General features: G+C 48.2%; 1 protein-coding gene across 3 annotated transcripts in view; it reads right to left on the bottom strand.

The window, feature by feature from the left end:
• Positions 1-111: 111 nt before the first annotated feature.
• Positions 112-12,427, bottom strand: part of plekhg4 (pleckstrin homology and RhoGEF domain containing G4) — a 78,844-nt gene continuing 66,528 nt past the window's right edge. For 2 of the 3 annotated variants that reach the window (XM_087840763.1, XM_087840803.1), the window contains exons 13-23: positions 5,127-6,052; positions 4,780-5,029; positions 4,592-4,681; positions 4,276-4,500; positions 2,196-2,366; positions 1,932-2,112; positions 1,735-1,851; positions 1,502-1,643; positions 1,322-1,422; positions 1,056-1,210; positions 112-911 (exon numbers count right to left, since the gene is read on the bottom strand). In XM_087840763.1, coding sequence (XP_087696889.1) covers positions 873-911; positions 1,056-1,210; positions 1,322-1,422; positions 1,502-1,643; positions 1,735-1,851; positions 1,932-2,112; positions 2,196-2,366; positions 4,276-4,500; positions 4,592-4,681; positions 4,780-5,029; positions 5,127-6,052 — 2,397 coding nt within the window. In that variant the 3' untranslated portion in view covers positions 112-872. The remainder of the gene's footprint in view (positions 912-1,055; positions 1,211-1,321; positions 1,423-1,501; positions 1,644-1,734; positions 1,852-1,931; positions 2,113-2,195; positions 2,367-4,275; positions 4,501-4,591; positions 4,682-4,779; positions 5,030-5,126; positions 6,053-12,427) is intronic. The other variant, XM_087840782.1, reaches the window with a different exon arrangement.

Here is a 12,427-nt window from a genome sequence, read left to right as displayed (position 1 = left end):
CTGTATGATTTTAAAGTTCACTAGAAAAACAAAAGTCAACGTAACAGTAATGATGTGAAAAACTAACAAGAGACGTGTCAGCTGATCTCAGAGAGAACACAGAACAGGAAGCATGTGAACAAACTCAGTTTATTATTCAAGTAAAAAGTGACAGCAGACGCTCAGCTGAGGGTTTATTTACACACATGTACAGACACAAACCTGCCATCCTCGCAGCACGCCGGCCCGCCCGCAGACTGACCCTGGGTCAGCATGACAAACGGACGCGGCGGCGAGGAGACGAACTCAAACTGTCCTTATTTACAACACAAATGAAAGCAGCTGTCCGACGTCCGGGTCAAACGGGAGGAAACGCAGAACTACAGCAGGAAGCAGACGAACCTGCGCGCACACACAGACGGATTTAAGGCATGTATGGAGGTCTCGCGCATCACCTCAGAGATATGAGACTGGGGTCATCAGACCAAACAGACCAGTCTGTGACCTCCAGCAGCCGCTGAAATCGTGTTGTACTCGTTTATATTTTTACCTGGTGATCAGTGTTTTCTTGAGGCGGGGCTTACAGATTAATGCAGATTACTTAAAGGCGACCATCCTGAGCTCTGATCTGTTGCGAACTCATTGTTATAGCTTTTGCTTCATGTGTCAGCCTTTATGTCTGCCTGTCTTTAGAAAGACTCGCACGGTTAAAGTTATCATTAACAGTTTGCTCAGGTTGTTTCCCTTTTTGATTTTTATTCTCATACTTTGCTTTCCCGCTTATTTTCTGCAATAACCCAAAAAGCTGTCAGGGTTTGCCCATTTCCAGTTTTCCCCCAAACACATCCCTCTGTGAGGACCTGCAGACTTACAGGAACATTCAGGCGAGCTGATCACACGATGGTTGCCGGGCTGATGACTGCAGCTGCTTTCTGAGGACAGACGGAGAACACGATCAACCAAACATTTAGAAACTCAGAGAAATTCCCAGAGAATCACCGAGCCGCTCGGAGAGATGACAAACATATTTAAAAATGCTCTAACTCCGCCTCCTTCATGGCGCTGCCTGCACTCACAGCTGAAATGTACGGGCTGTTGAGGTGCTGTTTGCTGGGGGAAGAGGGCGAGGGCTCCTCGGGCAGCGCTTCCTGGAGGTGGGAGGACACGCAGCCGCTGTCGGAGCCAGTAGAGCCGGAGAGGCAGCGAGACGACGAACCTGAACTCTCAGTGGCTGAAGACAGAAAAAAGAAACTAAAGTGAAGAGGCTGGAGGTTTGGGACGAAGAGCACAGATTACTCAAACCTAATCTGAGACTCATGAGTTCAGGTGTGTGCTGACGTACTCATGGAGGGCTGGCTGCTGGTCTCGTGCTCCTGCTCGTCTTCCTCGATGCACGAAGCGCTGAAGGAGCTCTGAGCGGTGGGAGGAGGGGGGATGCCCTGACTGCAGGAGGGAGAGGAGGATGTTATAAAAACCAGCACAAGAACCTTTGACCTTTGACAGCAGGACAGGTAAGTCTCACCTGTACATGTGCAGATTGAGCGGTCCCAGCAGGCTGGATGAAGACGGGCCTAATGCTGCAGGGTCAGAGGTCACCGTTCCCCTTTTAAAAGGATTCGAATGGTCGAAGACGGAGACGGCGATGGACGCCCGCGTTCTGGCACCTGAAGGACCCAATCACCGTTTTACTTTTTGATCATCAGTAACTAACGAGCTGATTGGTGAATTCTAGTAAAAGTAAAGTCTGAGCGGCACCTCTGCTCTTCATCATGTAGTGAACGGCTCGGTCGCTGATGGCCGCGTCGCTCGGCTGGATGTCCAGGAACGGTTTGTTGCCCACGCCCATCGACACCATCTCCTTCAAACGCATCTCTGCTGGCAGAAAGACAAACGGGTGAGTTGATCGCCAACACCGACGCTCTCCGCTCTCCTGAACGCGCCGCCATCCGCACCTTTGTTCCTCGTGGCCTGGGTCCACAGGATTCGGGCGATGTCGTTTGTCCAGGCGTGTTTTGCGTCCGTCGTTGTCGCCTGAAGGATGAAGGTCTGATTCTTGGATGTCCTCCTCCTGAACCAGATCTCAAACCTCAGCCCGCTGTCCCCCGTCGACTCTGTCAGACCAACGTCCGCCGTCTGCAGCACAGGCACACGTTTTCTGCTCAGAAAGTTCCTCGCCGCACGGTTGGCGTGGGCTCGCCTGCTCTTGGAGAGCTTACCTTGAAGGAGTGTTTGTAGATGAAGACGTCCAGCCCTCCCTCCATCTTCTTAGGTTTACTGAAGAGGACGAGCTCCTCGAACAGGAAGATGCGACGCTGACATTTCCTCCTCCCGCTCCAGACGGTGAACTCGTCCTGCCGGATCAGCTGACCCTGCTCCTTCAGGTTCACCTGCAGGCAGAAGAAGAAGAAAGATGTGAGCTGATTGGGTAATCACAGGTAAGCTGTGCTTCCAGTTTAGTAACATCACCTTTTCCACAAGATGATGAGGTACAGATTCACCTGCGCCCTCCCATTTGGACACTTTCCATTTACATCTGCATTAGTGCGCTGTAAGCCCGGCAGATCTAAATATTAGGGGTGCAACGATACACAAAATTCACGGTTCGGTTCGATACTTTGGTGTCACGGTTCGATATTTTTTCGATACAAAAAAATGTTCATGCCTTTTTAATTTGTCATTTATTAAAATGATAAATATATATTTTAACTCAAAAGTACAGTTTTTAAATTTAATGTTGCTGAAACAACAAAGTAATAAAAAATAAATCTATCTGATCGAGAAATCACTCATCTCTGGAAAAGAGAGTTTATTACAGAGAAATGGCTCTTTCCAAAATAAAAGCTATACTATACGCTTCTTCTGGGCTATACTCTCAGCAGCATATTAAACATATCAGGTCCCCATAAGGAGAATCATGTGCTAACGGCTGTCTAAATGACTCGGGTAAAGTTTGTATGCGTGCTTGTTGTTTTTGTCTGCTTCCACTTGTCTTTGCACTAGGATGATGTCGGAGTAAATGTGCAGTCATATTCGTTGTGTTCCCACTAGTGCTGTCAGCGTTAATCTGAAATGACGTTAACGCCACAACACGGCAAATCTCCGTTAACGAGCTACCGCGGATCGCCCCGTGCGTGGGGCTGGACGGCCAACACGTTAACGAGCTAACTGCGCTAACACACTAGTTCCCACCAATGTAATTGAACATTGCTGGCACATCCGACATACTGTTTTACTTTAGTCCATGACAAGCTTACCTTCAGGGTCACACGTCACATGAAAACCAAAATAGTTCCAAACGCCAGATCTGAATGAGGGTGGGGGAGGTTCAATTTGCCATGTTGCAACGAGAGCTTAGCTTCTGTCTCCCTAGCTTGACCTGCGCTCAGTGGATCGGCGCTCGACAGTGCAGCCTAGGCGGAGTAGTCGAACGCAGATCCACTGAGCGCTCAACACAGACAGCACCGTCCAAAGAAAAGTTGATCAAATAAATTAAAAATTTTGTATTGTTCGATACATATGTGTACCGAACTGAAAGCACTGTATCGAACGGTTCGATATCGATACGAGTATTGTTGCACCCCTACTAAATATGTCCCTGTGATATTTGTGTATTATTTATGTGCGAGATGATCTCATCACAGCCTAAACTTCAGTGTTTAATCCGGGCAAACAGCAGCATTATGCTGCAGTGCAGTGAAAACATTTAAGGTCCATCGAAACTTAATTTAAGACGTTTTAGACTTGGGCACGAATGATGACGCTAAAACAGGATTATAAGAAAGTAAAAGACCATAAAAGCGGCTCTGCTGAGGCTCATGGGACACAGCCCTTAGTCTGGTAATCTGAACACAAAGGAATGGCTGGTCAGGCTTTTTGGAGGCTACCACCAGCCTCACGGGGAGCTGCAGTCAGCTGGAGGAAGCCTCTGAACTGGCTTCACAGCATATATGGAAAATAGTTTCTGATACTGTTACACTGTTTAACTTAAAAGAGCAGAAAACACAAAGAGGGAGTTTTTAACGACACGGTCCAATTTAAACGTCTCACCTTGAGCTCCGCCTTTATCATGAAACCCACAACAAACACAAACCTCCCATCTTACTCTGGTAATCATGTCCATCAAGGCGGTCGTGTGATTGGTTTTTAGTTGGACTACTAATAAAGTTTTTCAGGATTTTGGATCCAGAAATTTTTAGGAGACCATAATCTGTGTGATGTGGACTTTCACCTCAGGTCAATATTTCTGCTGAGTCTAGAACACGAGTTTCACCTGAGCTCAGATCAGGCTACACTTACGTCACAGTCTCGAATGGCGTCCATGGCCAACAGGTCGTTTCCATGGCGAAGCTGGAACTTGACCATATTGGTGGCAGACTGCAGTGCAGTAAGCTCCGCCTCTTGTGCCACGCCCACCTCCTTCATGAGGTCGGTGAGGAGCAGCGCGTATTTGCTCATCCTCTGAACGGGCTTCAGCAGGTAGGAGGACAGGTCCATCTTATCGCCCAGCTCCAGCTGCTTCCTCTGCAGGAGCGAGGGGGGCAGGGGTTAGTGCAAGTACAAATATGAGGTCACATGAAGGTCAAAGGTCAGAGGTGGTGGTTGTAGTTCTCACTCTGAAGAAGGAGTGTCCGTGATTCGCCAGAAGAGCGTCAGACTTGGGTTTGTTCTTGCTGTAAAGAGCGTACAGACCGAACTGCTCCTGCTGTTCAACACAAACACATTCACACAGAGTACATATGAAGAGTGTGTGTGTGTGTGTGTGTGTGTGTGTGAGAGAGTGAGTGTGTGTGTGTCCCCTACGTGTCTGAGGAAGCAGTGCGGCACTCTGAGCGGATGCTTCGAGCAGGCCTCCAGCTCCTTCAGGAAAAACTGGCTGTGGAAGTCGAGGAGTTTCTCCAGGTTGCCGAAGACGACGGTGCGTTTCCCCCTGAGATCCTGCGGGAGGTCTGCTCGGTCCATCTCGGGGAAGTAGTGATGTATGATGTAACGCAGTGAGCGGACGTACTCGCGCTCCGTGTTCACCATCTCCTCCACAACGTGACGCAGCTTGCTGCACACACACACACACACACACACACACACACACACACACAGATGTCAGCAGATGTCAGTCTACAAATTCAGTCTGAGAAACCAGGATTACCCACCTGCCCCTGGGTCGGGGTTCTCCCGTGGGTGTGCTGGGTGTCCCGGGGCTATGTGGCCCCTGTCCTGCCCAGCTGTGAGAAGGCGTCCTGGGGCAGAGCGTGCGGTCTGCTGCCTCAGTGCTGCTGACCTCCAGACCACGAATGAACACACCCGTGTTTCCTCTGCGCGCTGGCTCGCTGAGGGCGCGAGCAGACGGGCTGTAGCGCGACGTCTCCGGAGTGGCGGGGCAGTCGAAACTCTGAGTCTTCCTGAGCTGCTGTCGTCTGCAGGAGAAGGAAGAGGAGGAAGAGGAGATGGAGAAGGAAGACGATGATGGAGTGAAGCAGGGAGAAGAATCCAGGCGGTGGAGTCTGGGACTGCTGGAAGTGATATCCACGCGGTCTGAGGACTCGTCTGAGGAGGAGCTGCGAAAAAGTCGCCGGAGGAGCGGCGTGTGCTGCGGGGTGGGAGGGGAGGCAGCAGGGGTGGAGGTAATGGAAAGAACCGAGGACGCATCACAAGGGGGTGAGGAGGCCTTTGTTTTCTCCTCTGACAGGCGGGAGGAGGATGAGGAGGTGTCACGGCCCCCCCAGAGTCCTGACAGAGACTTCCTGGAGGAGATGGAGCTCCTGCTGGTGGCAGAGTCAGAGCGGCGCCTGTGGGCGGAGTCACGCGTCTTGAGCGCTGCCTCCATCTTCCTGTCAAACATCTTCTTGGTCTCTTGACACTTGGACCAGGCGAAGCTCCACTGACGAAGGCCTCGCTCGCCCCGCAGTTCACCCGCAGCCACCTTCATTTCCTGAAAACAGGCGTCTGGGATTGGTGGGTGCAGACGCTGGTAGTCCTCCAGGCAGCCAATCACAGCTTGGCATTTGTCTGGCAGTGTACAGTCCTCCATACTGATCCCAGCTAGGTGACGCATACCCTGCAGCGCCCAGCCATAAGCCTGCAGAGAGAGAGGGGAGAGTCACGTGGAGAGCCGATGGAAAGGCGCCATTCCACTTCCTGTTAATCCCGCTGTATAGAAAATGACTGCAGTTTAGCTCAAGTACAGCAGGGGGCGCTCAGGAGAAAGTCCGACAGCATCAAAAATCTGTCAGAAATTAAATAAGACGACTAAAAACAAAAAAAAAACAATAAGCATTCACGCTGTAGTGCGTGCTCATTGGTTGGTTAAGGACAATAGAAAACACTCTCAGTGGCACCCTGTTCAAAATAACATCAGAACCAGAGCTAAAGCCCAGCAAGAACTTTATGTGTCCAGCTGGTTGTGATGGAAACGCTCTCGGAGGCTGCTGCTCGCTCGACGCTTCAAATCAACATTTACAGACGCTGCGACACCCGAGCGCTCACAGAGGTGTTTTACTATAACATGAAAAACAATCTGAAACTCAAATATCATCGCTTAAAAAATTCAAAGAGCAGAACATCTACTTTGTCCAGATGACATGACCTTTGACCCTAGACAGCAGCCCACTGAAGAAATGTTTTTTTCTTCATTTTAATAAATTCAAAAGCAAAAAGACTGAAAAAAGAAAAAGGCAGGAGGTGATGGGGTTACTGTAGCTGGTTATGATGGCAACATTTTAAGTTTCCCCAATCAAGTTGAACACCCACCTTTTCCCCGCCCACTTTTTTTTTTGTTTTTTTGCTACAGTCACACACAAAGATGCCATGGTGCAGGTCCTAAAGGGCCCGCACTAAAACAGCTGATATAACATGTAAACTTTTAAACCATCTGAGAACGACGTTTTCCTCGTTTGTTTTCAAAGTGATGATGTTTCCTGGTCCAAGCCGGACCAGCTTTTCCTTTAAAGCGAGCAGAACTCGGACCCGACACTGAAACGTTTTCTGTTCTGACAAACAACAAGAACAGACCGACAATGACGTCACTCTGCAAGTGTGTAGTCAGAGAGCTTTGATGTGTGAGCTCGTGTTTGTGTGCGCACCACAAAGGAGTCGACCGCCAATCTCCTTTTTGTTGAAGGCTGGAGGGGGAGGAGAGTGAGTGAGTGTGTGTGTGTGTGTGTGTGTGTGTGTGTGTGTGTGTGTGTGTGTGTGTGTGTGTGTGTGTGTGTGTGTGTGTGTGTGTGTGTGTGTGTGTGTGTGTGTGTGTGTGTGTGTGTGTGTGTGTGTGTGTGTGCTGTAAATTAAAGACAAGAGGCCTCCTGCTTCTCCACTGAAGAATGACTGAGTGAGTCTTTACCCTCCTGACATGCAGCTAACATATTACTTCACCACTAAAACAGCAGGAGACACACACGCACACAAGGTCATGTGCATGTCAGTTCGGAGCAGGTTATTCCAAACTTTTCAAGGCCTGGAGAGGAAAAGTTCAGCAGCACTGACAGCTGGTTGGGTTTGGGGGGGGGACAGGGTGTGGCCAGCAGAGGGCGCTGGAAGCACAGCAGGGTGAGGGTTCACTGTGAGGGTACAGACACCCTCTTCAGTGCCTGCTGAGGAGCAGCTCTGACACTTGAGTCTCGGCTGATTTGGTGACAGCGGCAGCACCGATGGTTTGAGTCTTTGAGGTTTGTGGCACAACAATCATCTGCTGCACGCCTGCCTGAGAAGGTGGAGGTGTGCTCCAACATCTATCTCTACCTACACCAACTCTTCAGTCTTTCCACAAAGGCTCAAAGAGGAGAAAGTTGTCAGTTAATATTTCATTAGATAAGGTCGAATAATAATCCATCACTGATCTGAGACCTGCTGAAAGTGAGCCAGCAGGATTTAATCATCTAATGAACATTAAAAAAAGTGCTGTAGGACGAGGCTTCCCGTCTTCATGAGGTCGACGTAAACAACCAAGGCGGTGACACAGATATGATCCGACAGGACGTGCTAACAATGAAACCATATGGACATCGATGTGGCAGGAGGCTAGCGGGTCAGCGCTCCTCAGACCGATTAGCTGCTGATGTGTCCTGATCGCTGCAGCCGCTCACTTCCCACATGCACAAAGGTGTGTGTGTGTGTGTGTGAGAGAGAGAGAGGATCGTCACAGCAGTCCTTTATTGTAACTGTACTCTTTATCTTCAATTCTACAACAACAACAACTGTGGGAACATTTTAGTTGTCAGCCAGGTTTAATCATTTTATTAAGATCTGATTGGACCACTTCAAATGAAGAGGGGACTGTGGGTGTTTTCAGAGGTCCACTTTATAATGAATAGTTTACCTGCAGAGACTGTGGCAGACAGTGGTTGGACTGTGGAAATGACCAATGTAGATCTCAATATTCTGACTGTATAAAAAGCTTTTCATGAACCCAGATGCTGTGTGTCTTTGGACTATTTCAGCAGCATCAGGCTGGGATGTTTTCCACATGTAGCACACAGCAGGAGCTACTCTGTGGTTTAATTCAATTCAATTTCAATTCGATTTTATTTATATAGCGCCAAATCACAACAAAAGTCGCCTCAAGGCGCTTCATAGATACAGAGAAAAACCCAACAATCATATGACCCCCTATGAGCAGCACTTTGGCGACAGTGGGAAGGAAAAACTCCCTTTTAACAGGAAGAAACCTCCAGCAGAACCAGGCTCAGGGAGGGGCGGGGCCATCTGCTGTGATTGGTTGGGGTGAGAGAAGGAAGACAGGATAAAGACATGCTGTGGAAGAGAGACAGAGATTAATAACAGATATGATTCAATGCAGAGAGGTCTGTTAACACATAGTGAGTGAGAAAGGTGACTGGAAAGGAAAAACTCAATGCATCATGGGAATCCCCCGGCAGCCTACATCTATTGCAGCATAACTAAGGGAGGATTCAGGGTCACCTGGTCCAGCCCTAACTATATGCTTTAGCAAAAAGGAAAGTTTGAAGCCTAATCTTAAAGGGTAGGTAGAGAAACACCTGGCTGAGCGTGCAGGAGGCAGCGCACATGATGGCCGGCCGTTAGCGGTGACTGTCTGGGATGGTTAGCATTAGCTGCCAGGTTAAAGACTGGAGAATTTAACGGTTGGAAACTTGAACACGCGCAGCTTCTTTGGACCAAGTTGAGAGCTGCTGTGCATGTACCATTATGACCAAAGGCTGACCCCCCCTCATGTTCTACTGGAGGTCTCTTCCTGTTAAAAGAGTGTTCTTCCTCCCCATCATCACCAAGTACTGCTCACAGAGCCCAGTGATCACATGAGCCTCTAATATTTAGGATCTTTACACTTCAATATAAAGGTCCTTCAGATAAGTGTTGTGTAATAATAATATGAGGAACAGATTGTTCTTGGTTTTCTTCTACTTTCATTATTTTAGCATCGTTCACATCGATTTATAAAGTAAGGCTGAAGAAATGTACCGCTTTCCAGTAAGGAAGCTTTGGATCCAGCGTTACTGGACCACTTCACAAACCTGACAACATTTGCTTTTAATCTATTTTCAGGCCTCCGACAATCAATGATCAGAACAGATGCCGATTACGTTTCCGTTGATCAATAAATTGATTATTCGGCCGATTGTTTCAGCTCGACTCTGGATGTTTCCAAACAAGAGAGGGAGTGAAAACGTGGGGCGGAGAAGAGGAGGACTCTAATTAAAATAACATGTGGTTGTTATGGTGCTGCAGAGGGGGGAGGCGGGAGGGGGAGGAGGGATAAACAGGAGCACACGGGCTGTGGTTTTGGGGACAGTGGCCCTGCAGGACTCCAGGCCTGGAGCCAGTCAACCAAAGAGGAGGAGGGGAAACAGAGGGAGGGCGGAGGAGGCCAAAACCCTCCAAACCATATAAAAGGAGGGGGTAGGGCTCCTTTGCTCCTCCTTCAGAGGAGTAGTGGTGAACCTTCAAACGGTTCTGCGGTTCCTGGAGGAGAGCGTTTTGTCTTCAAACTCTTGTTGATGTGAAAGAAGTCTTTTGTTTCACTTTGTTTCTACATTCTGTGCTTTTATTCTGAAGTCTTCATTAAAAAGGAAGAAATGTCAAACGAGGCAGAATCCTCCAGTACCAGTGTTTTGATGCCCCGACGTCAGAAACAGCTGAGCCCAGAGGTGTCGTGTTTTCAGGTGTCCGTTTGTCCCATTCTTGAGATACTTAAACATGGCAAAAAAAATTACTTGAACTCGAAGATGGAGGGTAAGATTTTCATGGTCAAAGGTCACTGTGAGCTCACAATATTCAAGAATTCAGACACTACCTGACAAACTGTCACACATCGTTTTTGGTGCAAAACGGAAAACTTAAAAACAGAAAACTGACAGATGCTGTATCCTGTCCAGATCAGAGGAAACTGATCTCCTTCCTTTCAATATAAAATCACTTATTATAAAAACACATCTACATGCTAGCATGTCATAGCTGACAGAAGGGAACTGCTGCCAGAACGCAGTCGGAGGAACTGATCCGAGGAGGAGGTGTCGACAGTTTGGATCACAGCAGGTACCGACAAGGTTCAGAATGAACCCAATACTGTGTTCGAGTGGTGCGTATTAAAAAAATGAGCTGACACATGACCAGATCCGCCGTCCGAGAAGAAACTAGGCAACTTGGTGAAACTATTCTGAAAACGAGCCCACGTGGAGCTGCTAGCGCCTGGCCAAACCTCGCTGCTGTGGTTAAAGCTGTTATTCTTAAAGATTCTTAAAGTAGTAACGGGTGAACTGGAAATGGATCAAAATGATAAAATTCATTATTTTTCCCTAATATCTAATCATGATTAAGTGATTTTACCAAAAATATTTAAAAATAAGTAAATACAAGAAAAAACATAAAAGTTTTCTCCAAATGCTGCTCATCCCGTCTGAAGAGAAAACTTGGTCTGAATCAAACTGATTTTGGAGACTGAGCTCTGATAGCTGTGGTGGAGCAGCTGGTTTACTGACTGGAAGGTTAAAGTTTCTTTACTTGAAATGAAATGACAGTGTGTGCAGGTACAGCAGAATAAACCTGTAGCCTGAGAGTGCTCCCTTTATCGTCCACCTATGAGCACAGAGCGCTCTGCCAGCTGTTGGAGTTTTTTCCTGCCACTCAGCTGTGAACAATGTGGACACGACAAAGCGGAAAAAGGAATGATGCTGCCGCTGTGACTGCTGTGAAATGGAGCAGACGGCCAGTTTTATATTTGCTAATACCCATTTCCTTTCCTTTCCTGCAGCTTGCTAGCTGGAGTCTCCGTCCCCAAAACGCATGACAAGCAAAATTACCTCCGACACACCATCATCGAAACAGACGCAATCCTGTGTCGCTTTATATGCAAAAAACACGAGTCAGGGTGGGAACGTCACTGAGCCGCAGCAACATTACAACGTGCGTGATCTGGAAACGACACGATAACATCTGCAGCAGGTAAACTGGTAACACACACACACACACACACACACACGCAGAAAGAGAGCAACAAGCAGCGAGAGCAGCTTCAAAGATCTCTCTGCAGTCAAAGTGACGCCAAGTTAACATCAAACGGCTGAAAAACTGCCACACACACACACACACACACACACGTGTGCTGATAAAACTTCTCCAAAGCAAACCTCAGCTGTGTGTGTGTTTAAAAAACAACAACAACAACAACAAAAACAGTAAGAAGTGTGTATCGTACCTCTGTGTGTTCAGCTGAAGCTCTGAAGCCTGAGTGAGGCGCGCAGAGAGCGGCATCCTGACCACACACACACACACACAGTGACCCCCCCACACTTCATCAATGGGCTGAATGGCAGATGGGCGGTCCCAGGAGGAGAGGAGGGGGGCATCACCACGGCGACAAAGACTTTGTGGTGAAAGGAATGAAAGGGGGATGGAAAGAAAACTTGGCACCGGAGTGATACCTGGACTACACACACACACACACACACTCGTGTGCATGCTTCATTCCTGTGAGTCTGTGTCAGGTCAGTACTGCCTGCTTAGTGTATCAGAGAGGAAACTTCAGCACTCTGTGGTTGGTGTTGTGCAGAATTTGGTGGCGTGACTAAAGCATCCGAACAAACTTCACTGGTGAAAGTTTAAACATCGGTCTGAAACACGTGCCTGCCGACCGGCCGAGCCCAGCACTGAGTGAGCGGCGGATCGGATCCCCACAGGCTGATGCTTTCACCCACAGAGCAGACGTGTCAGGACAGGACAGGAAGTGAGGCTTGAAAAGACTTCCACACAATGAAAAATAATCTTGTCATCGCAATTTCAATTTTTGTTTTCCCCAAATAGAAATCTTCTATTTCTATGTTGCATTTCAACAGAGAGGCTGTTTCTCTCCGAGTAAAAATGTGTCGGTCAGATCAACTGGATTCTTGATTTTTCAGTTGTCACAGGACTTGTCAGAGTTGGAGTCCAGAATAAGTTGCTGCCCCACGTGGAGGAGTTTAAGTATCTCAGGGTCTTGTTCACG

This window comes from Neolamprologus brichardi, chromosome 1 (genome assembly GCF_056152115.1).
Source record: "Neolamprologus brichardi isolate AB-2024 chromosome 1, ASM5615211v1, whole genome shotgun sequence".
In the NCBI taxonomy this organism is placed as follows: domain Eukaryota; kingdom Metazoa; phylum Chordata; class Actinopteri; order Cichliformes; family Cichlidae; genus Neolamprologus; species Neolamprologus brichardi.
This window is presented reverse-complemented; position numbering and strand designations above follow the sequence as displayed.